The sequence below is a fragment of the Phanerochaete carnosa genome (assembly GCF_000300595.1).
Source record: "Phanerochaete carnosa HHB-10118-sp unplaced genomic scaffold PHACAscaffold_6, whole genome shotgun sequence".
NCBI classification, from domain to species: domain Eukaryota; kingdom Fungi; phylum Basidiomycota; class Agaricomycetes; order Polyporales; family Phanerochaetaceae; genus Phanerochaete; species Phanerochaete carnosa.
The window spans coordinates 3,260,885-3,285,316 of record NW_006767633.1 but is presented as its reverse complement, the minus strand read 5'-3'; the positions used below and the strand labels follow the sequence as shown (position 1 = coordinate 3,285,316).

Sequence of the window (24,432 nt, the reverse complement as noted above, 5' to 3'; positions counted from 1 at the left end):
CGGAAGGTTGAAGAAGCGTCACCCCCGCATTCGACTGTCTGCTGGGTTGATATACATGAAATCATTCACACTAGACAGAAGACAACGGGGGAGAGTACGGTCTGAAAGGACGGCTCGGGAGATGAATTAAACATTGCTGACGAGGACGATACTGAAGTCTGAAGAGGTCTATCTCACTGCTGCGCAGATGGAAGGTCTCACACCCGACGATGATATCGATCTGAATTCCCTGTTCCTTGCCGACCTGCTTTCTGATGCCCTCAGGCCAACTCACCAGCTCAGCAGATTCCCTCTATAGTGCCCCCGACCAAGCAGGTAGCTCCGGACGCTTTTGCAGCTGTTAATTGAAGCTGGTAATCAAGTTCCAGAGTTTATAACATAGTTTTGTGTTATTAACATGTGACAAACACGTTTCTCACTCGTTTATAACGCGTTTGCTACATTATGTTGATGACAGCTGTGAAACAGATTTGAGAGGACCCCTGTTATAAACACACGTGAGAAACTCGGACGAGTTTCTCATCGTACACTACTCGGAGTCAGCACACGTTTCTTCTGACGTTCCCCGTTTCTCGAAGCCTGGCTCATCTGGAGTAGCTGTACGGATCGAACATCGCAGATAAATCTTCGTACTCCTCCTCCGCCCTGGAGGCCGCCTGATTTACTCGGTAATAGCAAGAAGTATTGTTAATGGCGGCCGCTTCGTCTCCTTCCACAAGCTTTAATGTGCGGTGGCAAAGGTTGCCATTCAGTGCACGGCGTCTTCATTATAAACGCCAGCGTGCAAGTGGGCGAAATCGGTTTCACTGTAATGCTTTTCCAAGCCTGAAGACGACGACCAGATCTTATTCATGGTAATTTCGAAGGTCATGTAATGTACAAATATGTGTGCAAACCACAGGCAGTGAGATTGAATTGACAAAGCATGTGTCCTTCAGCAGAGAGCAAGTTGTGAGATAGCCAGTGCAAGATTGTTCCTCGACGCCGTTAAATCTTTATTTCCTCTATGATTTGACCAGATTCTGAAGACTTATCCTTGTCAGAGCGTGTATCGGAGATACCGGCTTCGCGGGCGGCATCGTCGGCGAGCCTTGCAACGGCTTCCTCGCCGTCGAAGATGCTGCAAAGGAGATAAGCGAATTACGGAGTCCAGGATAAGAATCACTCACGCAGCGGTTTCTTCGAGGGTACGCTGAAAGCGGATGCGATTAGCAGGTGCGGCGCATTGATGCAAGTATCGCCACTTACGTTCTTAGTCTCAATGAGATAGAGATAGATGAAGACTATCTCGAAGAGGAGCCAGCAGTCGTACACAAGCTGCGGACATAGACTTTAACAAGCGAAGACGGAAACATTATGAACTAGCACTCACGTAGTACTTCCAGCCCAAGCTTTATTCAACACATCAGTACGGACGCAACCTATAGATATCTTGCTAACTTACGCGTCAAGCGCAATGGGGTTAACATATCTGTTTGAATAGTCAGCAGATGTCACGAAGTAATTATTGTAGGGCGTACTGGTTGAAGATCAAGGAAAGCGTTAGAGCAAAGCTGTACAGCGTGAAGCCCTTCTGACGAATAGAGAACGGCAGGATCTCGATATTGTATCTGTATGAGCGTCAGATACGATCATAGAAAGATTCATGCGGAGACGTACAGGACGATGAGGGGTGTATATGCAATCTATAGGATATCTCATTAGTATCTTTGGGGCAGTCGAAAAGAAAGAGCACATGCATCATCTGAAACGCATGGTTAGCCGTGAGCAGCAACGAACGGTACAAGATAACTTACAGAAGCCGTAGAACAAGACTATCGATGGAGGCCCTTATGTCAGCGATGTTCCTGCAGGATCAGTGAAACCTACGTACAGATCATCGCGATGAAGGTATGCGCAGCAGCCAGATTGCCATGCTCGGAGTATAGTCCGAAGCAGGCCGTCTGCAGTACGTAGAAAACAAACATGCCTATAGTCCGGTCAGCTGTCAGCGACCCACAAGGGTTTTTGGTTACGCACCAATAGTAGAAATGAGGAACAATGGCCGCCGTCCGACTCGGTCACAGAGTAAACCACCGCCCATGGCAACGAACCAGTTGAAGATGTTGAGCAGGCCATTCTACGAGCCATCATTACTCTCGCGGAAATCAGATTCGTGGGGTGAGAAAACATACGATGAGCAGTTGGGTGGTGGAGTCGGTAACTGGGATGGTGATAAGCGGGTATACCCGAAAGGACAGTAAATGATCTGCTTACTGCCTATAGCTGTCAGGGTCTTGTTGAGATCTACGAACCCAAACGACGTGTTAAGCACGGTGATTCAAGGTTCAATTCTTCACACGTACAGTACGAGCTATGGAAAACATCCGTTAGCACAAGCTCCAGGGGCCACATCAGAAACAAACGTACATTAAGTTGTTTCCGGACCACTGCGAGAAGAAGGCGATAGCAATCATCACCCTCAACCGGCGCCGGTTCCCCGGGGTCTTGAAGAGAGTAAGCCAGCCGACCTGGGCTGCCTCACGATCATGCGCGAGCGCCGTACGGATCTCATCGTACTCGTACTCGACAAGCGGGTGGTGCCTATGGGCGTGGTGAGCGTGCGAGCAGGAGGCGTGGGACCGGAGTGCACTTACGGATCACCGTTCCCGTGGTAGTACGCGAGGATGTTCAGGGCTTCTTCTTCTCTGTACGGGTGCGGCCGGGTGAGAAGATGCTGACAAGCTTGGGTTTAGGGTGCGTACCTGCCCTTCGAACACAGCCAACGGGGCGACTCGGGCACGAACCAGATCAGGCAGATCTGAAGCACGGAAGGAAGCGCTTGCAGTGCAGATGGTATCCTCCATGACCAACTGGTCGGGATGTGGAATGTACCGAAGGTCTGCAGGTACGCTGAGCGTCAGCCAATGTCTGTTCTAGGGATAATGGTAGTCTTACAGTCCAAGCAGCACTTCACCGCCTTGCAGTGAGAATCGGATTGTAAAATAAGGCGCTATAACACTTACACGATGCTTCCCAGGAACCTGCGGGAGACAGCCTTCAGTCATCACTCAGTGCAGAAGGCAAGAGTCAAGACTTACCAGAGAGTGTTGTACAGCGATGTGACGGGTGCACGTTGGGAGGGGTATGCCAGCTCAGTGACAAGCACCGGAGCCGCCGACGCCGCAAAAGTGAGACCAAACCCAATCATAAATCTGTCGAGGCATCTGTTAGCCATCTATACATCAGCATCACAGCAGGACGTCTCCCACCTTGCGCCGATGAACATGCCGACGGATTGCGATGCCGTCTGCAGGATGGTGGCTCCGCACATGATGAATGCACCAAGGGCGACGGCTGTCCGTCGGCCAAAGCCATCGGAGACATAGGGTGCAAAAGGATACGCGGCCAGACACCCAATATTCTGAATAGCGTTGAGCAGGCCCAGCTGGTCAAGTCATTGAGTAAGCAGCTGGGTAGGTTGCCCAAAAAACGAAAGTTTACCATCCCCGGCGTTGGGTTGTGGAACGCGCTCCGCCATTGCGCAAGGGATTGGAGGCCATCTGATATTTCCGTTCAATTGAGAACTCCCATCTGCAAAAAAGCGGTGTGCTTACTCATCATACTCCCTAGCGTACGCGCCTCAGCAGGTATCTCGGAGGACGTTCTAGTGGATGCTCACCGTCGTAGCCATTGGTCGTTGATGTGATGAGCCTGCATGGCAATCAATGGTCAACTGATATCCCCGAACGTAGCGGCCGCAACGTACAGCAATGTGATCCAAGCGTTCAGAGCGATCAACCGTCTGTTCTTCCACCATGGCCGTGGATCAACAAGATGGGCGAAGGCCTGCTGTCCACCGGTTGCAGTTACAGCGGCTGGTCCACCCATGGCGAAGGTTTAGAAGACGGTGGGGAGACAAGAAAGGATGGGTAGAGGAGACGAAGGTGAGCCTGTCGCGCAGCTAAATGGTCCGCGACAAATGCTCGGCATGATTAGAAGCGAAGCAACGGCGAAATGTCGCGGGGGCGAGGAAGCTTCCGGATGCTCTCGAGGGAGCGAGTGCACGCACCGGAGACTGACAGCGATTCAGATAGGGCACCATGCGGGTTGAGCGTGGGTCTGGTAGAGCTCGTAGCATAGTAGGTATGACAATGTACCATGTTCTGTTCGGCGAGTCGGGTCGAGGACTGCTCGAAGACGTTAATAAGAAGCACCTGCGGATGAACCAGTCAACGGCTCCACCAAAGCCAGCGTTTCGCACATCTAGTGATAAAGACTGTGATGACTTTTTGCGGCAGGTCTTGCGGGTATACGCCATGCGAAAACTCCAGTTGGCATCTTTGGCTGGAAGTAATGGGAACTGAGTATCGGGCGGGGAGTGCGAACTTTGCTGATTCTTGCGGGATTGATCCAGAAACAGGGCGGATCGCCCTTCGACTCTCGCGTACGTCAAGGGGTCCTTTCGGAGGATCACAGAGCGGTAGTGGTCAATGGTGCACGGGCCTAGCTTTCCCATGAGTCTTCCCATGCCAGAGGTCGGTGTCGCACGCCATGTCAGCCCGAATCTATTCAGCAAGACACGTTCAGGATCAAACACATAAATGCAACAAAAGTCTCAGCCCTGCCTTGCCCTTTGTTTCATAATTCTTGTGCACTTTCAAGGGCAGATAATCCCGTAGGGTTGCTCGACGACGTCACTGCGACTTCTCGGCTGAACACCGACCGACACGACGAGCCGGCTGAGCTTCAGCGGAGAAAACAGAAGCGACGACGTCAGCGACGAGGGTACTACTACCTAGAAGATTACGACAATTTCGACATTTGGTTAGGTAAGATCGCCGCAAGCTGCATGCTGCTGATAGGCGTTGAGTTGGCAGGGGCGAGACAGAAGCTCGGGAGCGCGGGGCGAGCTCTCCTGAGCTAACGTCCTTGTTTCACCGGCTGTCTTCATTCACCCAAGCACGTCCCTGCTCAATCCATGACTACATTAGTTCATGGACTGAAAGAAAACAAAAGACCAGCTCTGCGAGATGGTCGTCTCCGGCTAGTCAGCATTATAGCATGTCTCACTGAGAACGAGCTCCTGTGCCTGGCAGAGCCAGCACTGTAAACGACAAACCTGCGCAGTGCGCACTGCCCGCGGAGCTTCTCTAACAGTGATGTGGTTGGCCGCGCTGGACTCGGGAGATGGTCTTAGCCCGCCGTCTGTGCGTGATATCAACAAGACTTGATCCTGACTGACTGTTTCGTGAACATTTCCAGTGATAAATTATTGAGAAAAAAACAGCTTTGTGGCTTGTCCTCTCATCCTACTCACCTACTGCTCCCTCCGCTTTCTGCCCCCCTCTGAAGCAGGCAGTGAACCGGTAACCCCGCCTACGGCTGCAACACATTCTAGCGCTTGAGACTACCCTGATATAGCAAATATTTTCCACGCCTTCGGCCTGTGCACAGCAGAATCCTCCGACGAGGAGAGTCCTCAACGTCCACGACGACGAGCAGCCTCGTTCTGGAATGAAACAATTGCCCTTCGAAATCCTTCTTCTGACTGCTGCGAACATCGTCCGAGCAAATCGAGGGGTTTACCACCGGGTACGCTTCGCTTAGAATCCCTGGCCTATCCCGGGACTCACACATGGCTGCCGGCCGCCCCCCAGGATGCAACAACACCATGCGCTGGGGACGTGGAAGATGTGAGCCTTCTTCGCATCGTTTGATATCTAGTGCCATCTCACTTAATCTTCCAACCTGTAGCTGAATGTCAACGGTCAATCTCCGGGGGTTGTGTATGATCAATTGCAGGAGCCGTGCTTGCAAGCAGGTGTGTAATCTCTGTTAATTACGGTTCTCATCTTGTCGAGATAGCGTGTCCGACACGCTGCAAGTTACCGTTTGCCAGTGCCCAAGGAATGTTCCGGACTGCCTACCTATACCCTTCTTTCGGGCACTCCTCAGTCTAGTACATCAGAGAAGGTTGCACTCTGCTGCGTTCCTGCTTTGGTCGAGACCATGTCCTTGTACACGATTTCCCCACGCCACTTTGGAAGCTATTCATCATACTTGAGCAGCGGGCATCTCCATACCATACCGATAATTGATACTGACTTGGTCGTTTGATAGTTGGTACACTGTCTGCCCCCGCATGCAAATGGTATGTGCTCAGTGAGGTGCTGCTTTACGGTATTTACAACTTCGATTTAGTAATTTACCCGTGTACAATATCTTCATGGCGGATGTTGTCTGCCAACAGAATTCCCCCGAGTCATGGGCGCTGTGGGCACAGACGAACCAATGCAATGCATCCGAGCCTCCAACATCTATTCCTTATGACACGGGTGCACTCGATGTGCCAAAGTGGGCTTACACGAACTTGGCGAACGGACAGTTCGACCTCGCCTCTGCATTGAAGGGTGCGTCGGATGACACCGATGTGTACGCCGTGCTGATTAGGTGATTCACAGAGGCTCGCGGGTGGGATCCCATACAAATAGCTACACCGATAATAGTCGGTGTAGTTGTTGCTCTTCTTGCTGCAATTCTCTTCTACTTCTATCGTCGGCGACATCGGGGTGCCTCCGTCGGCAGACAAAGAAAGCAAAAGCCGTGGCAAAATGCACACCTCCATGGTCCCCGTCGCTTCTTCGGATTGCTCCCTGAGTACTCTACCGTCCGGTCCCGACCCAGTCGAGAGCCGCAGTGGGAAATCGACGATAATGTCGTGCTGGTCGACGAGCTCAGCCGGACGGGTCTGGGCTCGCCGGAAAGCGGACACTCGCGTGTGGAATCGACAGCCTCGCTGCTATCGGCGACTGAATCGCGCTACTCGACGCGGCAGCGGTCTTTCTTCGATACCCTGGCCGCGAAGTTCAGCAACATGTCCCTGCACAAGAAGTACCAGAGCGGGACGATCAAGGGCCCGGACTTCAAGCGCGTGCACGTCGTTCCGCGGAGTGCCGACGCCAAGTTCAACCTCGACGGTACAGATCTCACTCCTCCCGTCTCACAGAACCACGTCCGGGCGCTTTCGGACGATGACGTGCTCGAGCGCCGGTCGACACTGCCGAGCGTACTCGATATCCGCGCGCCGTCCACTGCAGGCCCGCAGGACAGGTTCGCCCTGCGTAACGGCCCGCTGCCCGAGGAAAACTATAGCCCGACGGACTACACGCCGCGGACGGTCTTCCAGTCTGAATACTCGCTGGGGACAACGGACTTCATGACGCCGGTCTCACCCCCTGGCTCGGACGCCGCACCGCCCATGCGAGACTTCGCCGCTGTGCGTGGCTTCCTTCTCCCGCTATTATGCTCGGCTGTGCTCACGCATGTTATATAGGCGCGCCCGGTCAATGTTGTGAACCCGCGCTCGCCGCTCCTCCAGTCCTCTGGTCTCAACGGTTCACCACAGCCAAGGCGAGACCAGTCAATGTACATCGAGCTTCGGGAATCAACAGATTCGCTGGCGCACGCTCTCTATCCTCGCGGTGCTCATGCATATTAATACTGGATCTATGATTATATGAATACCCCAATGGCTCGAATGTATGGACAATTTTATTGACTTATGCATTATTTGTCTGGGTAATATTTCTGACTTGTCCCGCTTCGCTCGATGCATCGCCTGTATCATGCTAGGTCTATGTAGTATTGCGTAGCTTTTGCGCAGGACAATGTTTATTTTTCCGTGCCGTCGCTCTCCGCCTAACACCATGCGTACAACGCTATCTCAATTGCTCAAAAGACGGTACAAGATTACACAGCTCATTGTGCTACAAATATACAATTACGGGCTTCCTCCATTCATATAATTCCCTGAGATACAAATACATCGCTTGCTGATGGTCGCCAACTTCATCAATACTCGGCCAAGGGTATCACTTTGCCTGAGCGACCAAGTGAGCAAGTGGGAAGACACGACAATGACGAGAGAACGAACCAGTGTTGTAGTACGCGGGCGCGCGCTTCCGCCGGCCGAGCAGCTCGACGTCGCCGCTGTCGAAGAAGGAATAGCCGGCTGCTAGGCCCGTCAGCAATGTACGTCTGCAAAAAAGGAGCGTGGCGGGCGGTACTCACGCATGAAGTCGCCGTCGTCGACGGCGACGTCCTCCTCCTTCGCCTCCGGGCTCGCGCGGCCGTTGATCGGCCGGCCGGTCCTCGAGTCGCGCAGGACGCCGGCGTGGTCGACGAACGGCTCCGAGCGCGGGTTCGCGGCCATGTGGAGCTGCGTGAGGAGGCGCTGGACGTCCTGGAGGTAGCCCTGGAGGGTGTCGAGGAAGCGGCGGGTCTGGAGGTGCTTCGAGGACGCGCAGACCGAGAGCCCGTCGTCCTTGATGATGTACCCGATCCCGTACCCGTCCGCGGCGACGGGCCCGAAGCCGAACAGGCGCAGCGCCGGGTTCCCGCAGTTGCTCGTGCTCAGGATGCTCGTCCCGAGCAGCTGCCAGCCCGGGTCCGTGAAGATCGCGGGCAGCGGCGCCTTGTGGCATCCGCCGCCACTCCCGCTGCCCCCGCCCGAGCCGCTGTAGCCCGAGTCGCTGCTCGCGGGCGAGAGCGGGCGGTCGTCGAGCGCCCCGGTGGCCTCGCGCTCGCGCTGCAGGAGGCAGTAGAGCGCGTACAGGTGGCGATCCTGGCCGAGCCCCTGCGAGCACTCCTTTGTGAGCCGGACGTGCCCCTGGCACGCGCTCCGCAACGCCGCGGCCTTCTGCTGCGGGCTCGCGTCGGAGAAGAAGGTTTTGACGAACTCGACGCTGTGCGGCTGCACGGTGCGGATCGCCTCGGTGCGGCCGTGCAGGAACGCCTTGGTCATCGCGGGCTCGTACGTGCACTCGATGCGCCCGTAGAGCCCGTAGTACGCCGCCTGGAAGGCCATCTGCACGAACGCGTCCGGGCTGAAGCCGTGGCTCGTGATGAAGTCCTTGCCGTAGCCCTTGAACTCGAGCGCCTGGCAGTCGTTCTGGCAGATCAGGTCGCTCAGGCGTGTCTCGGCGAAGCGGATGCCAGCGCGCAGCTCTGGGTAGAGCGTCCACTCGAGCTTCTTGGGTGCAGTATCGATGAGGTAGCTGGGCGTCGGTGGCTGTTTCTGGTGTCCGCGAGGCGGCTTGTAGGACCTGGCGTAGGGCGATAGGGGAGCGTGGAAGAGCGTCGGGGCGGACGGGTTGATGGATCGAGCCAGAAGCATCAGGCCTTCGGTAAAGATATCTGCAGCGAATCGCAGCACGGTGTGTCCATCGACGCCGGTGTGCTCAAAGTTGATACCCGCTGCACCATCTGCAGTGATGATGATTTGCAGCTGCAGTTGTCAATGTCAGCAGAATCATCGCAATAACATCAGATTACGCACCTTGTCGTACCACCGATTCGTGCACGTTCCAATCTGCACGCCGCCCTTCAAATTGTAGGTACCACACAGGAAGTTGTTGCAGAGCTCGGCCAAGTTGTGCGGCGTCGCGTCGTCGAGACAGACGACAAACAACGCATTGTCGATGACCTCGAGGCAGGACTCGTTGTTGCGATTGCGAATGAGGGCCTTGCGAAGGGACGACCAGATCTTGCGGTTTTCTGTCGAGAGGATGCCGATCGAGTTTTTTGCGACCTCGTGCACGGGCAGCTGGTCAGCGTCGGCAACGATCGCCTGCAGGTTCCGCAGGATCTCTCGCTCCGTGAGCACGGGCCGGTTCTCTCCGTCCAGGACGTCGAACCAGTCTGCGCAGCACCGTGTGAGGCAGGGAAGCAACGGGTGAGAGAGGGAAGGACGCACAGAACTGGCCTCGCCGGAGGACAACGATGTGCCTGGCTTCGGGATAGGTTTCCATTCTGCACCCGCGCTGCAGATTGGTCAGTACGGTCGTAACACTCCGGGTGGAAGATGCTCACTTCTGTGGGTAGCCGCGCTGTGCCAAAGAGCCGGGTGTACTGATCCATGTCGAGGGGCACGCCACGCACGGAGTCCGGCTCGAGCATCCCAGCCCGAAGATCATGGATGAACCCAAGCGATGACAGAATCAGAGAAGCTGCCCGGGGCAGCTGCGAGCCACGGTCTGGGGTGGGATCATTTCTGTGGCAGGGCAAGGTGTCAACGGCAGTGGTCTTGTGTTCGAGGATGGCATCACTCACTCGAGTACAAAGAACGGATTCAAGGCGAGCACGACAGGATCTGAATGCGACAGATACGATTCGTACCTAACGAAGCACTGGAATCAGCGAGAAGCAGCGCGGTGCGGGGAAAGTGCGACGCACCAAAAGTCTTCGATGTAGCTTAAATCCGGCGAATCAGCCCAACCGCCATCCATGACAACGTGGTGCCGCAGACACGCACCTGGCTTTGTCCTGGGCCCACTCAATGAGCTTCTCCTGTATCCCGGGGCCGTCGTTCTTCAGAAAGTCTTCTACTGCCCGCTTTGTGTCTTCGTGATCTCGCGGATCCTGCAGGCCCTCGAGGGCCCTGAGATACCGTTGGCAGGTGTCCTCGAGGGGCGGGACGGGCAGCTTGGGCAGCTCGTGCTGGCGAGCGAACGTCCGCGAACCCTGCGGGTGGTCCTGAAACTTGGAGACGGGGCTACTGGCAGCCATGGTGGAGGTAGAGCAGATAGAGATTGTGAGGCGTGCCCGTCGGGGGCTGCGGGGTAGTTATCACACTTGCAGCCCCAGCCGCCCGCATGAGGATTAGCGTGCTCAGGGACCGCCACTTCCGCCTCCGGACGACCACAAGGCCGCCTGCAGCTCCGTCGAGATCGGGAATTTGACTGATTAGTCAATTTCGCGTCCGAATTTGAAGGCGATTTCGGCTCTCGAGACACTGCGCATGCTCAAACACAAAAGCTTTGCACTGCTTTCTCTCTAGCTCGTACACAGGGGCTACTCTCATTCAGCTTCGGCCGACGTGTTCGGTGTACAGATATTTCGTACAGTAATACCAGCTAGGAACGGTGACTACAGCCGAAGTCGTGTACCAACCCGACAAGAGATAAGCCAGTTCCCGCGGGCGGGACTGCTCGCAAGTGGCCTTAGAGGGGCCCCACCATGTCGTCGATCTCGCTTCAAACGGCTTCATCGCGACCGAACATGGCGGGAAGCCAGCCCCAGCTCGGTTTTGTCGGTGTCCGCCAACTTCCGCAGCAGGTTCACAGGCCCTCTGCGCACCGGCACTGGCAGCTCGCGACGGGGCACGTCTCGTGGGGCTGTCCGTTCTCCTCGCCGTCGAACCACTCGAGGATGTGCGCGGCGTGCCCGCCGTGGCGGCACGTCTGGCAGAAGACGAGCGCGTCGTCCATGGTGTCTGGGCCGCCGCCCCACCGCGCCAATCAGCGTCGAAAAGCTTCTCGATACTGGGGATGACGACATACCCTTTGCGTGTGCGTGCGCGAGCTCTGCGTTCCGCGCAGAATCGTGCACGATGCTCAGCGTCATCAGGCATATCGAGCACCGTGGCAGAGAGCGCCCGCAATGTGAGCACGAGGTCGCCTGCGCGCCTTATCAGCAGTGCCAAGCCGATAACGGGAAGTTGCACGCACCCTCAGGTTGTTGGGGAGCGGCGGGGTCAGGTGTTTGTTGCAGTAGTTGCACCGCAGGATCATCTGCGGCGGCGTGAACCTGAACGGTTGTATCTCGCCGCTCTGGATCGCATCGTTGAGGATGCGTCCACGGTCGATGTCGAACTGACACCGGTGATGGAACAGTTTCCATTCGTCGAGAAGATCTCGATATGCGCCCAGCCAGCGCTCGGTGCGACCCTCCTGCGCTCTAGCCGGATTGAGGGAGGTCAACAACGAGACAGTCTGAATGTCTGCCGAAGCGTCCAGAAACGTCTGCAGGATGTCCATGCCTTGAGAGGTTAGCCCGCTGACGATCAAACCTTCAATGTCGCCATCGTGTATACAGCGATCCAGCACGCGCCGCAGATAGGCAGTCAGCTCCTTGTCGTTAAGAAACTGGAGGGCGATCGCCAGTCGCTCCCGGAGAGGCAGAAGGTCTTCTCCCAGGACCTCATCCCAGTCGTCGGTGGAGGTCAAGTGGCTGAGGATGGCGCGGAGGTACGGGTCTTGGAGACGGACGACGAGGCGCTCGCAGGTTTCGCGCAGCTCGACGTTACGCACTCCCGAGCTACCGAAAGCGGCGAGCGCGGCAAGCATGCCGGACATCATGTGGTGCGCTTCGTCTGTCGCTGCTAGTCAGAACGGTTCCATAGTGAAGGAGCAGCTTGCGTACCTTTGCTCCGCATCAGCACCTCGACGGCAGCATGGTACTGCTTGGTGAAGACGAGCCAGCACGCAGCCTGGGTGTGCCGGTGCTCTTTCTCCCAGCGCCGGACTGCGTGCGAGAGGTCTTCCTCTGCGAGGCTCCATGCGCACATGTAGAGGGCCAGCTGGCGCTGCGCAAGCTTGTTCGTGTTCACCGCGGGCTTCCACGAGGTGTGGTTCGGCAACTTCTCAGAAAGCAGCGTAGAAACCGCGCTGGAGAATTCGTCGTGCGGCGTGTCTGCTCCACCCTTGGGGCGTCGACCATCGCCTTGTCGCGACCGAGAACGGGGATGATGCTGTTCCAGGAGCAAGTTCGATACCGGATTGGGCGGAATGTCAAGCATCAGGCCGCGCTGAGATATCCGTGGCGTTTGGTGTGCTGACATATGTGAACGGGACGACCTAAACCCTTCCCAAACACCGATTACGCCTTGGTACGAAAAATTGTACCCCTCAAGCGCAGAGGGTGGAGCAGAGAGTAGAGACTGTATATCTATTGACAGTGGGAGAGTCTTAACGGTATATCAGCGTATACAGAAGGGAGGTCTACTCACGATGGATCCAGAGCCACACCTGGCTTAGCGCCGAATCTGGTGGGTCATCCTGAACGACCAACGAGTAGTTGTGTATTGGCTGGTCTCAACAGTCAGAACGCTCATGCATGTACAATGTTTTTCACATACCGATAACAGCCCGTATCCGTGGGTAACTCTTCTTCGCATAATCATCGAGATATCTCCTTCAATGATATGCTGCATCGTCACCTCGGGCGACTTTCCCCAAAGCAGCCCAGGGGTTTTCGCCTTGCGAGCGGAGCTCTGCGACTTGCCCGAAGCAAATTTGAGGACAGAGTCCTGGCGGGCAGGCGAAGGAGAGCTGGCCACGCGCTTCGCAGCTACTCCGTGCTCGAAATGCATGTGCCGCAGCGCCGCCGGGCTGTACGCGCGGATGGGCAGCGGCCGTGTCGCTGCGAGGTTGGCCTGTGTCTTCGCAGGGGAGGGCCGGGAAGCCGTCTTCGTCGCCCTTGCCGAACATCGGCGCCGTTGTCTGCCCTCGACCGCGCGGAGAGATGTCGTCGTGCAGGAGCTGCCTGTCGACAGAATGAGGGGTCTGCTGCCGGGGTGGCGCCGCGACGTCGATCTCCCAGGGCTCCAGTGGCGGCTCGGACTCCTGGAATGCAGGCATGAACGCATATGAACGACCGATGCCCAGAGCGAGTTCGCCGCGGGCGCTCCAGGGGTTGTGTATAGGAGTGTCGTGAACTGCATACAGCTCAAGATCGCCTTCGCGGTTGACGACCATAACATCTGACGTCAACGGGTATGAACCTGTGGATGGAACGAAAGCAAAGGATCCTAGCGTCTTATTGAAGCCTTCAGCTGCTTGCAAGTTAGCGACTGACTATCTCCCGGATAAGAAGACACATACTTCTGCGTGTGTTAGAAAGTACAAGTTGATATGGTAAGTTTGAGGTGTCAGCTGGCGTCGGGGGAACTGGGACATGGGTGTTGCCGGGATTTGACCAGGGCAGCATATTCGAAGGGTTCACCCATGACATACGAATCGCTCTGGTAGAATGCGACGAGTCGCGCGACCGACTTCGGTCCGGGGTCCTATGAGCGTGAAGTTCGACCTGCTGTAGGTCCCAGAAGCGAACATGGTTGGCTTCCTTCTCGAGCGTGGCCAATAGTCCGCGTCGAACGGGGGAGAACTCTACGCAAGTTAATATTGCGCTCTGTCTTGGTCTGGCGCCGTCCGCCGACGCATCTTTCTCGGTGAACGTAAGCAGCGGGTGGGATAGGCGGCGTGCATCCCAAATCGTAGCGACTCCATCGCCATAGCAGGCGATACGGTGGGGGTCAAAGGGGTCGGTAGCAATACCGTGCACCTTGCTGGCGGCAGTGGTCACGCCGGGAGTGGGACTGCGAAGGTCGAACAGACGGAGCCATCGGTGCGATATTCCAGCGAGTAGTAGATGCGTAGACTTTGGCAGGAACGAAACCGAGGTTACCACCTCCGTTGAAGCGAGCTGCTGGAGCACTCTGGGATCTGTTCTCGGTGCGACGTCACCTCGCGGGATTATAGGCTGCGGTCGAGGAAGAGATCCTGGTGGTGCCAAATTGAACGTTAGTTGCGTGGGCGACTTGACCGACAACGCTGGGTTTGCGGTAACAACGTCCCAAACGACAAGACTTGCGTCACCTCTAACCTTGTCTAAACCGACGGCAAGATAATTCGGGTCGACGGAGTTAAATGCCAAGGCATTGCACGAGCGTGAGTTGCGCACTGGAAGGGTAACGGACGGACCACTCGATAGCCCCTGGCTCCTCGCGGACCTCGTAGTCTCCAGCCGTATGAGATCGACCTTTCCACCTCCAAACCCCACAGCAACCAAATCATCGAACGCCGGGTCAGGAGACCAGGCAACACACTATGCTGGTCGTGAGCATCGTCTGGAAACTGTGCGAGGGCTACTCTACCTTCATGAGATTGAGATCTTGCTTGGACGTGACATGCTTAATCTCGGAAGACTCTGCAGCCCATTCGTACAGCGTAACTTGAGAGCTCCCTCCAACCAAGAATTTGTTGTCCAGCCTGGGGTGCCAGATGAGACGCTTCTCCGTTTGGACCACCATGTCGATCGGACAAGTGGGTTTATGCGCTCGTCAGGGAAGACCTCTTCGCCAAGAGGTAAGAGCAGAGAGATCTAGTAAGAAAATTAAATTATATGGGAAGAGTATTCATGTCCGAGGAGCTGAGTACGTATGAAGTCCTGTACAAAGACAAGCTGGGTGTAAAGTCCAAGACCCCAGCACTGCAGCTGAAGAGTAAAGACCCGCATTGAAAGCGTTGCAGCAGTAAGCCGATTCGATAAGAGTAAACTAATTCGGTAAGTACAATAATTTCCCACAGTCAGCTGTTACGACTGAGCTATGTCGCACGATTGTCTGCCCGACCTTGCACGCTTGGCTGACAGCTTGCTTTCTCCCCTCATCTCTTGCAATCTCTGGCAGTTTCCCCACCATCTTCGTCGCCGGTAGGTCACCGAACAACGTCCAAAGCTTCCACGCTTAGTGAGTGCGCAAAGATATGGCGATTTTCATGGTGCCGACCACGCTTTTGATGGCAGGCTGGAGGCACAAATAGGACACAAATTCAGTGGACCGCCGGATGTCGACAAGGCAAAACAAGAAGAGAAAAGGCCGTGGGAATGTAATCAACCGAGAACGCACTGTCACCACGCTTACAGAGGGCTCAGAGGGATCGTTCATGACTGCAGACGACACGCACGCCAGCCTCTTGCCATTTCCAGTTGCCTCGTCTGTGACGGATTCTACTAACATCTCTCCTGGTTTCTCTATGACACCGAACTTTTCAACGTTTCCCTACACCTACATGTCATCGATACCTGCTTCTACCCCGGGGTCTATGTTCAGTCAGCCGCAAACACCAGCTCACTTCTACCCAGCACAGTCTTTACCTCCTGGACAGAACGATCTCGAAATCCTTGAACGGCTAAAGGAGACCATCAAGGCTGGCCAGCATGAGTTGTTTCAGCCTGTTCCTCGTCCAACTGCGCTAGCTAGCATCTATCTGGGTCCACACCATGCGTCTCAGGTACCATCTCACCCAGAGCAAGTGTCCTCAGACTACAGGCCCGACAGGCGCCGTTCCTCTCCAGGAAGTCAGGCTGCCAACGGCGATTCGGGAGGTAGTAGGAAACAGGATGGACCTTCCTCTGTAAGCATCGCTGTACACTTGCTCTGATGGGCCAGTCTGTGGATGGATTCTAATCCTCTCTCAGAGCTTGGTACCGGGCGACCCTATCGAATCAGTAAGCAGAACTACGGACATGGACCCCCCTGGTTTGAACACCCCTCTTGCGGCCGCGCATTCTGAGACAGGCTCCTCCAGTTTACGATCTGGACTCACTAGATCTGCGACCGAGAAGGCCATTGACTCTCAGTACAGCACCAAGTCTTCCGGCGAGCTTTCCGCAAAGTCCACCAGTTTCGACAACAAGGATTATCGAGGAGCTCGAGACCCTACCTGGATCTCACGCAATGCTACAGGCTCTCAGAGTGATGTTCGAAGATACGAAGAAGACAGGAATGGTGCGAATGGACGCCCAGGCCCCGACTCTCGGTATGGTGTCGCTGACACTCGTCCCCCTCAACGTCACATGGACCGTGAAAAAGATAGGGATCGCGAACGCGACAGAGACCGCGAACGTGACTGGGAGCGCGATCGGGATCGCAGAGGCACCGACTTCAGCAATCGCTACGCCAGAGATGATCGTCGGGATGAACGGTACAGGTATGGCGACAATCGCAGACCACCCGTGGAGGACCGGCACTACGAGCCTGGGAGTCGACCTGGAGCCCCTCTGCGTCAATGGGATTCGAAGACTTCCGACTTGGACGGCCGACTTGGACCGCCTGTCGACCCGCATGCTCCCCGCCCCCTTACTGAGGAACGTTCATTTGAGTCTCGTCTTCACCGACCTACAGGCGAAGATCACCCAGGAGCTTCCAGAGTGTCTCATCCATCGACAGACGAGCGCTCTTTCCACGGGCGCCCCGATGAACGTGAGCGCCAGTCAAGGCCTCCCGGTGACGATCGCCGCCCTCTCCCCGTAAGCGAAGAACGAGCACTCAAGCCTGTTTCTCCTGACGACCGCCGTCCTGTGATGTCCAATGATCGCCCAGCTAGGCCTGGCGACGACAGACGTCCGCCTCCACCTGTAGCAAGCGACAGGCAGGTGCAGCCACTTTCACCTGAGGATAGTCGATCGAGTGCAAATGGCGATGCATCGGCAAGACCGCCACTGCCCGCCGATGCGAGGCGAGGGCCACCTTTGTCGCCCGTTACCCGGGCTACGACGAGCTCTGGTGCAACCGGTGACCGCCCTCCACGACCCGATGAAAGATCGACAGTGCCTCCTGCTGCTGCAGATCGACCCCGGCCTCTACCTGTGGACGAGCGTCGTGGAATTGCTCCTCTAAGAGCTGCTGACGAACGCCGCCGTCCTGACGATTATTCAACTAAGGCTCCAACATCTGTCCCCGCCCCTGCGCCTCCTCGTCCTGCAGACGACCGTGCACGGCCACCTGCTGACGATAGATCGGCCCGTCAGCCTTCTCTCCAAGACAGATTGAGCAGGCCTGGTGATCTACTTCCGGCAAATCGACCTGCGCCGGATGATCGTACGGCTGCCGCACCTAGTTCGAACTCCACACCTTCACGTCCAGTTCCAGACTCTACTTCAGTATCGATCCGGCCTTCAGATACCCGTCCGTCTGCTACTACTGATACACGTCCGCTTCCTGATCGACTCTCGCGACCTGAAGATCGTGGCCGGCCTCTTACCAATGATCGTTTCACGAGGGCCTCTCCCCCAAGGGATCGCTCGCCACCAAGATTCAGTTATCCTTCGAAAGCTCGTCCCTTGTCCCTGGTGCGTGATGATCCGTCACCGCGTAGCTTCAAGCCTCGCGGAGAGACTGTCTCTCCTAGACGTGGCGAGCTTCGTCCACCGGAACGTGCATCGTATCCCGATCGGTATGAACGCGACAGGTCCAGGGACCGTCGCTCGGATGTTATGGACGTTGATCCTCCCCGTTTTGGTGATCGCGCACCACCGGCAGGATACCGTCGTTCACCACCTCCGTTTAATCGTGACAGGCCTTGGAGTGAGTCATATTCTGGTGATGCGGTCCGTAGGGATGTTCCACCACCGAGCTATGGACAGGACCGGCTTCCCCCAAGTGTGCCTTACGATGACTGGGACCGTGATAGGCGGGATTGGGAGCGCGAACGTGGCCCTGTTCTGGATCGAGACCGTGACTATGACCGGGACAGAGATCTAAGGTTCGCTAGTCGCGAACCGCCGCCGCCGCCGCCGCCGCCACCTAGCTGGGAGACTCGTGAGGAGCGTGAGCGCCGAGTATCTGGTGGTTTCCCTGCCTCGTCATCCCTTCTGCCTCCTGGTGATATACAGCCTCCCCGCTCGTTTGATCCTCGTCCCCTGAGCGCACGTCTTTCCGACGGGTACCCTCCTGATGACCGGGATCGTGATCGGTTTGAACGCGCTCGCTATCCGCCGGTTGACGCGAGCCCGGGCGGCTACAGCCGGGTTCGCGGTCGCAGCCCCAGCCCCCCGCGTCGTGCCGACGCACCCGTCGACGACCTCAGACCGCCAGTGAAGCGAGCCAGGGACGATGCGTACGGCGGTTCAGGATACTATTCCCCTGCACCAGGTGCGCTCGATGCCGGGCGCGACTACCCGCCACCGCCGCGATTGCGTACACCACCGCCGGGGCCTCCGGGCGCGTACTATGATGGTGCGAGAGAATATCCTCCGCGGGGTGTGAGCCCTGCTCCTTCGGCTCGCGATCGTGATCGCGACTACATTGACAGTAGGGGTTATCCGCCCTACGACAGGCGAGAGCCCGCACCATTGGGCAGGATGCCTCCGCCAAGATCTCCACCTCCATATGCCAGGGGCGGCTACGGAAGAGATGAGCGCCGGTATCCTCCACCGCGACCGTGAACACTTGAACGTGAGTTTCCCTGACTGTTCGTACTCTTGGCATTTACTGACCGGCTGGATTGCAGTGAACTGTTATCGAAAGTGATGAACTGTGATGTTTGATGCACTTCCGTTGGCGCATCTCGTATGCCTGTCTGCGCGTGCTATCTAATCAGTATCTAGTCGCATATATGTATCTTATGCTTTGCTGTACAGTGCTTTGTCGTGGTATATATGCTCGTGTCCTCCATCATGCGCTCGTGCGAGCTGGCTTCGAGGAAAATAGAACAAGGGTGTAGATGGTGCACGGGGTCCTGTTCAAATTCCGGAAGCGTCAGTAACGCTCCGCACTTCGGTTGTGTCCACGACGAGTACGAGATATCAGCTCTCCAGGTCTTTAGAGCTATAACGGATGTCGTTTCAATTTCGTTCTCTAGCCAGCCCTCTCACTCATGCAATCGACTATCAACGAGACCACAGAAACGACGAATACTTGGTCCACCTTTGAATCTGATTTCTTAAATTCGCTGTATATCTCCGCCGTTGAGACATCAACTAGGGATGGAGTGGTATGTGCGCACGCTTTAGGGCATCCCTGTTGCTAAGCTGATGCCTTCGTAATATATCTAGGTCATGCATGTGGTTCTCCGCTGCATATGCCGCTTATTACATAAGTACGTGCAGCACCGTACGAGACGTCTCTGACGTATGTCAACTCGAGACGCTGCAGATCCAAAGTATTCACTCTTTCATAAGCTCAGCAGAAGAGTGCACTAGTACATGCTTATGTACAGACCGTAGCGTCAGAAGACGTACGCCGTCACATCTTGCACTTCAGAAATTCCGTATAATTTAATCCTTTCCACTGTCAGATTCTTCGTGTGGCTCCTTGAACCTAATTTGTGATTGATGTGCATGGTCTGGATCAAGCTCTGTGTTGGGTAGAAGTCGTACGACTCAGCCGTTCTTGCACTAACTCGCTCTATGCCGTTTCGTTGCACGCTGACTGCCTGATGTACAGTATCAGGCCAGTATAGTCAAGACTGCTAGAGACGCGCAATCGGATTCGAATGAACACCCCCGCAGCTACAGAATGTCCGTCAATTCTTCGGTGGTGCAAGAGTATCAATAAATGGACCGGTCTCCTCAGGTGAGCGCACTCACAAAACCGTGTAGGTCTATCACTGATATAATCTTTGAAGGATCTCTGATAGGAACTTCTAAGTAAAGCAGTGACCCTGAGCTCTCGATCCGCCGGTTCTACATGGCGTACACGGACATGTACGACATCAAAGACATTGCTGAGAGCCTGGCCGAGGATCTCCTCAAGTATTCCACGACGATGCGTCGTTGCTCCGGAAACTCACTATTCAAACCTCTGACGGAAACTCCTCATTTCCCTCATTTTCCAGCACGTCTTGGCCACAGCTGACCTCGCTTAATGAGCTCCGCTGTCTGAACGAAGACACCTCTCTCTTCGTGGCCCTGCGGGGAAGCTCCGACGACGTCCACCTCCCCTCCTCCGAAATCTACGCCGTCGCGCTCGCCAGCGTCCTAGCGGCACACGCCGCTCTTTGGCGCCCTTTCTCCGCCCATTGGACGACGAGCCCACGCCCCGCATGCTCTTCTCCGCCCCCATGGGCCTAACGACGTTCCCAGCGCTCGAGTGGCTCAATCTCACCAGCTGTGCGTGGAACAATCGCCACGCTGTACGTTGGAAGCGAAGGACGCACCTGCATTCCCTAATGCTGGAGCTTATCCGAATTCTCGAGTTCCGGAAGCAGCGTGACAAGAGATCAAGATGCTCTCGCTCTCGGCTGTAAATAACGTGTTTGAGACGGGCGGGGCCGAGTGCGCCCTGTCATGTCTCAAGGCGGCTGTGGATAAGCTTTTTATACGATGGATTTGGAGACGAGAAGGTCGAGCCTGAGCGTGACTCGTGTACGGAGGACAAAGAGGAGGATGCGGCTGTTGACGAAGATGAAGACGAATCAGCGGAGGAGGAGGACCAGAACCAGCACTTGGGCGAAGAGGAAGAAGAGGGCAGCAGACCAGATAATGACGAAGACGAACCAGGCTTGCAGCTGTTTGACTGCAAGGAGTAACTGGATAAAGTGGAATGGACGTGTCTTGGCGCAGCGTTATCTTAAAATCTCTTGACCATTTGCTCGTGTGCGCAGACTAAATGTATAGCATGGTCATTAGAATTATCCACGCGCTATTTCCTACTCGTTACTGTACTTTTACGACCATACCGGATGAAAGTGCCCAAAATGAGTTTTTCCGACAACTCGCCAAAATCGCCATAAATCGAGAGAATATTATTGGCGGTGTCCGCGGAAAAGCGGTGTGACGTGTGACATCCGGTACGGTCGTAAAAGTACAGTACTCTACTTGTTCGTTGTCGTCGTCACCGTCCATCTCAACTGCAAAACCCCATGGCAATACCAAGTCAGAGGCTCACAGCTACTCCTCAGAATCGCCTGAATCACCAACGCAGGTGTCGAACTAGTCCTCCGACCTCTTACTATGATGCTCAAGCTCCTCGACTAGCGCCCCCAGCTTTCCTAGGACCCGGTCGAACTCGTCCCTGGGTCCGATATTGGTGCCGAAATCAATGTCGAGTCTCTTCAGCCCCGAACCGTGCTCCTTGCGATATTCCAACAGCGATATCAGGAGAGGTATCAGAGACCTAGTCCGGGACCAGCGTTGGGCAGTCAATGACCGAGTCATCCCAGTCACGGTCATTGACTGACAGCTGGTCACTGATGGGTCAATGACCGAGTTACAGTCAATGACTGGGCGGTTTCGTGATCCCACGCAAGCGAAATGCCGGGGTCGAGCGCTTGGGGGGACAGACCCCAATGGAATGGCAGGGCCTGATGGCGCCCTGCGATATGGTTGGCTGCCAAGGTGGGACCCGGAAAACCGGCCAGTCACGGTCATGTCTGACTCGGTCATTGACCAGTCATTGACCAGAGTGACCAGTCACTGACCAGTCACTGACCGGCACAACGCTGCCTGGTCCTCACTTGCCGCCTGCACCAACTCCGATGGGGTTCATCCCAACAGATATCGGAGAAAACTAGCCACTCCAGCTTGGGAAACGCCAAAGGGTTCCGTTCCATGAAGCTGAAGAGGGTCGCGGCGCCTTGGTCACACCCGACCTGGATCTCGCGGATTCTGGGCAGCTGCGAGAATGCTTGCCAGGTTGCTTCCGCCTTGACGTCTTCGAGCCACACACTGACGGCACGGACATGCGAAAGGGGGTGCAGGGACATAAACGCCTGTATCGGCACGTCGCCGCTATCGCCGACTCTTTCAAGAGTAACGGAATGTTGCGGACGGCAGTTGCTGAGCGCTGAGCCCTGGAACCTCGCGCCCGTCCCGAGTTGTAGGCCCGATGGAGAGGTCATCGTCGTATATTTCGATGTAAATAGCACCGTTGGGGAACCGCGTATTGAGCTCGATGGCAAGAGCATGACTTGGCAGCCCGCCTAGTTGAACGTGCTTCGTTCGTCCACAGGTGAACTCATTCTTCGGAGAGAAGGGAAACGGGCATGTAGTAGAGAGCAGGACGCAGGCTTAAGCGGCGTCATCGATAGGCGTTTCGAGTCCGCGAGCACAGCGTGCGTTCGAAGTACTTGCAATTGCGCACTTGTGCCTCAGCTTGCCATCCGAATTACCCCCCATATTACAAACATATCTACTAAGTACTCATGACAGCCAGACTTGGATGGACATGCAATACCATCCATGGCATGTCGCGAGCACTGCGGCCCACCATAAACTGCCTCACCAGCAATCGGCAGCTCTTGCCCTCGATACATGCAGGCACATCGACCATGCGCAAGCTGGATTATAGACACAAACTGAGCTTGATCCTTGGTATCTGAATTCAATTCAACCATGGGACTGGTAGTAAAACGTGTGCAGACAAAGCGGGCGCTGCTACAAGCGTTTATACCTGTCCGGGGGCTCACGTCGGCGAGAGACCATGCTCTAGCCTTCCACGGTGAAATGATCAGATACGACGCAGACGCTACAAGTGCAATACGTACACGCCAGCGAATGTCTCGTCAGCACCAGCACCTCATCGTCACCCTACGTCTTCTGTCGAACCAGCTCCTCGAATCGCAGCCGCCGCTCGAACGGGCCGTTCAACCTCTTGTATGTATCACAGACCTCTTTTCCGCACATGAAGCCCTTGAAACGCTCGCAAAGACTGTGGTGACCGATTGTCTGGTTATCAGTAGAACGCTAGAAGGATATATGTGGAAGGACTTACCAACGAAGGCGGGGGGAGACGCAGAGGGGTTCGATGAACCTGCCCACGAGCTTGCCAAGCAGACGCTCATTCGTACGAAAGCTCGACATTATGCTAGGAAACAAGCTGAGCATTCGACAGCAACGACGGTGAGAATAATAGCAGACCTTCTGCAACAGCTCGCACAGGAACCCGGAAACTTCATCCCGAGCTTCTTTTTCAGCGTCGTGATCATGTCGTATTACGGCCACGGCCGCTTGAAGTCCAGCCCAAGCGCGTTCTCGCTGTTCCTGCCGTGGGGGTGGAACGTCACTATTGTCTTCTCGCCCGTTAAGTGCTTCATAAGAATGTCGATCAAGCTCTCGTCGATCTTCATGATGTCGTGCATGTCCGTGTGCGCCATGCAGAACTCGGGGGTTGTGCGCTACATCGATGCTCTCGATACGGAGCACTCGCCCGATTTCGCACGCCCGGTCCAGACTGTCAGTGACGATGCGGAGGTACAAGTTGAGGCCGAAGTCGTGGTGGTGCGTGAACGGCTTCGCAGTCGCGCCATCAGCGATCCGAGTTGTGCTTATCGTCAGCGCCTCGACCTCGAGAAAGCTGAGGCTATCGAAAAATCGGCAAATGTAGTTGAAGGATCCGACGATGGGCGATGGAGGTGCGCTTGTGCCCTTGTCGAGGACGAGGTTCAAGTAGCGCTTTGCGGTAGGTAATTTTCTAGTCCTTGAGACCGAAGTGGCCCGGGGGCGGCTGGTAAAGGTTCCGGGCAAAGAGAATTCTTTCCGAAAGAATGGTCGAGAGCTGGCCCTTCTTGGCGCGTCCCGGGGCGACGGCGACAGCGATTATGTCACCACGGCGGAGGTGGTCGTGTTGCGCGACAAAACTCTTGAATCCTTGGTGTCTCTAAGGGACGGTAACTTTCGTGAGCTTGTAGTCAGCAAAAAGGTAAGAAGGACTCACTGCCTGACTGCCATAATCTGCATCTTATGGCCTTCGCCGTGAAGGTCGTAGAGATATAGGTCTTGCAGGACGTATCCACAACATTCACTCGTCAGCCCAGGGCATTCGACAGGCCCTTGAACTTCTGTCCGGGCTTGAACTAGCCTCTAGATCTGGAATTTTCAATAGTCTAGGAGCAATATTGAGGACAGACCTCAAACAGACCTCGAAATTGTGAGCTAATGGGGGCCAGGCCTCAAGGCCTCATGCCCTCCTTCAGCTTGTGGATGTGGCGCGGGCCAAGTTTGAAGTATTGCCGAGATGGCTTGTATTTCAACTTGCGAGATAGTGGGTAGAGCCGCGTACATTCAGTCTGAGATCTCCCTCGATTATTCTGGAGGGCTCTGCTCGGTCCCTTGAACAGTTCATCTGAAGGCAAGCTCGGGTCAAGTTTCACAAGGAAAGAGGGGGAAGCC

At 55.7% G+C, this 24,432-nt stretch overlaps 8 protein-coding genes across 8 annotated transcripts in view; 4 read left to right on the top strand and 4 right to left on the bottom strand.

The window, feature by feature from the left end:
- Positions 1-375, top strand: part of PHACADRAFT_259013 (uncharacterized protein) — a 1,392-nt gene extending 1,017 nt beyond the window's left edge. The window contains exon 2 of the mRNA XM_007397469.1: positions 255-375. The gene's annotated coding sequence lies outside the window, so the exon portion shown is untranslated. The remainder of the gene's footprint in view (positions 1-254) is intronic.
- A 456-nt stretch (positions 376-831) lies between these two features.
- Positions 832-3,891, bottom strand: PHACADRAFT_259011 (uncharacterized protein). Its single transcript, XM_007397468.1, has 25 exons — positions 3,749-3,891; positions 3,662-3,693; positions 3,597-3,608; positions 3,484-3,542; positions 3,252-3,427; positions 3,081-3,194; positions 3,006-3,023; positions 2,938-2,950; positions 2,745-2,881; positions 2,637-2,687; positions 2,410-2,583; positions 2,346-2,353; positions 2,257-2,286; positions 2,175-2,203; positions 2,020-2,119; positions 1,874-1,969; positions 1,797-1,814; positions 1,740-1,744; positions 1,660-1,685; positions 1,521-1,610; positions 1,445-1,471; positions 1,373-1,391; positions 1,249-1,317; positions 1,170-1,192; positions 832-1,120 (listed from the first exon to the last, which is right to left on the bottom strand). Exons 1-25 carry the CDS (start codon positions 3,868-3,870, stop codon positions 988-990), a joined length of 1,581 nt encoding a protein of 526 aa, XP_007397530.1. The 5' UTR covers positions 3,871-3,891; the 3' UTR covers positions 832-987.
- Positions 3,892-4,935: 1,044 nt separating this feature from the next.
- Positions 4,936-7,663, top strand: PHACADRAFT_259009 (uncharacterized protein). Its single transcript, XM_007397467.1, has 8 exons — positions 4,936-5,189; positions 5,245-5,574; positions 5,640-5,675; positions 5,737-5,803; positions 6,103-6,133; positions 6,184-6,392; positions 6,444-7,258; positions 7,316-7,663. Exons 2-8 carry the CDS (start codon positions 5,497-5,499, stop codon positions 7,478-7,480), a joined length of 1,401 nt encoding a protein of 466 aa, XP_007397529.1. The 5' UTR covers positions 4,936-5,189; positions 5,245-5,496; the 3' UTR covers positions 7,481-7,663.
- Positions 7,664-7,853: 190 nt separating this feature from the next.
- PHACADRAFT_147124 (uncharacterized protein) lies at positions 7,854-10,779 on the bottom strand (the record flags this gene model as incomplete). The annotated part of the gene is made up of 8 exons (XM_007397466.1): positions 10,295-10,779; positions 10,216-10,233; positions 10,093-10,158; positions 9,853-10,033; positions 9,737-9,803; positions 9,320-9,681; positions 8,053-9,268; positions 7,854-7,996 (listed from the first exon to the last, which is right to left on the bottom strand). The coding sequence occupies exons 1-8, from the start codon at positions 10,546-10,548 to the stop codon at positions 7,854-7,856; spliced, it is 2,307 nt and encodes a 768-aa protein (XP_007397528.1). The 5' UTR covers positions 10,549-10,779.
- Positions 10,780-11,384: 605 nt separating this feature from the next.
- On the bottom strand, positions 11,385-14,851 carry PHACADRAFT_29989 (uncharacterized protein; the record flags this gene model as incomplete). The annotated part of the gene is made up of 7 exons (XM_007396493.1): positions 11,385-12,142; positions 12,184-12,708; positions 12,770-12,848; positions 12,899-13,120; positions 13,158-13,594; positions 13,644-14,646; positions 14,696-14,851. The coding sequence occupies 7 exons, from the start codon at positions 14,849-14,851 to the stop codon at positions 11,385-11,387; spliced, it is 3,180 nt and encodes a 1,059-aa protein (XP_007396555.1).
- A 535-nt stretch (positions 14,852-15,386) lies between these two features.
- Positions 15,387-18,768, top strand: PHACADRAFT_29988 (uncharacterized protein; the record flags this gene model as incomplete). The annotated part of the gene is made up of 3 exons (XM_007396492.1): positions 15,387-15,956; positions 16,021-17,593; positions 17,864-18,768. 3 exons carry the CDS (start codon positions 15,387-15,389, stop codon positions 18,766-18,768), a joined length of 3,048 nt encoding a protein of 1,015 aa, XP_007396554.1.
- A 1,606-nt stretch (positions 18,769-20,374) lies between these two features.
- On the top strand, positions 20,375-21,000 carry PHACADRAFT_258999 (uncharacterized protein). Its single transcript, XM_007397465.1, has one exon. The coding sequence runs from the start codon at positions 20,385-20,387 to the stop codon at positions 20,568-20,570; it is 186 nt and encodes a 61-aa protein (XP_007397527.1). The 5' UTR covers positions 20,375-20,384; the 3' UTR covers positions 20,571-21,000.
- Positions 21,001-23,172: 2,172 nt separating this feature from the next.
- PHACADRAFT_258997 (uncharacterized protein) lies at positions 23,173-23,900 on the bottom strand. Its single transcript, XM_007397464.1, has one exon. The coding sequence runs from the start codon at positions 23,415-23,417 to the stop codon at positions 23,256-23,258; it is 162 nt and encodes a 53-aa protein (XP_007397526.1). The 5' UTR covers positions 23,418-23,900; the 3' UTR covers positions 23,173-23,255.
- Between the last annotated feature and the right edge of the window lie 532 nt (positions 23,901-24,432).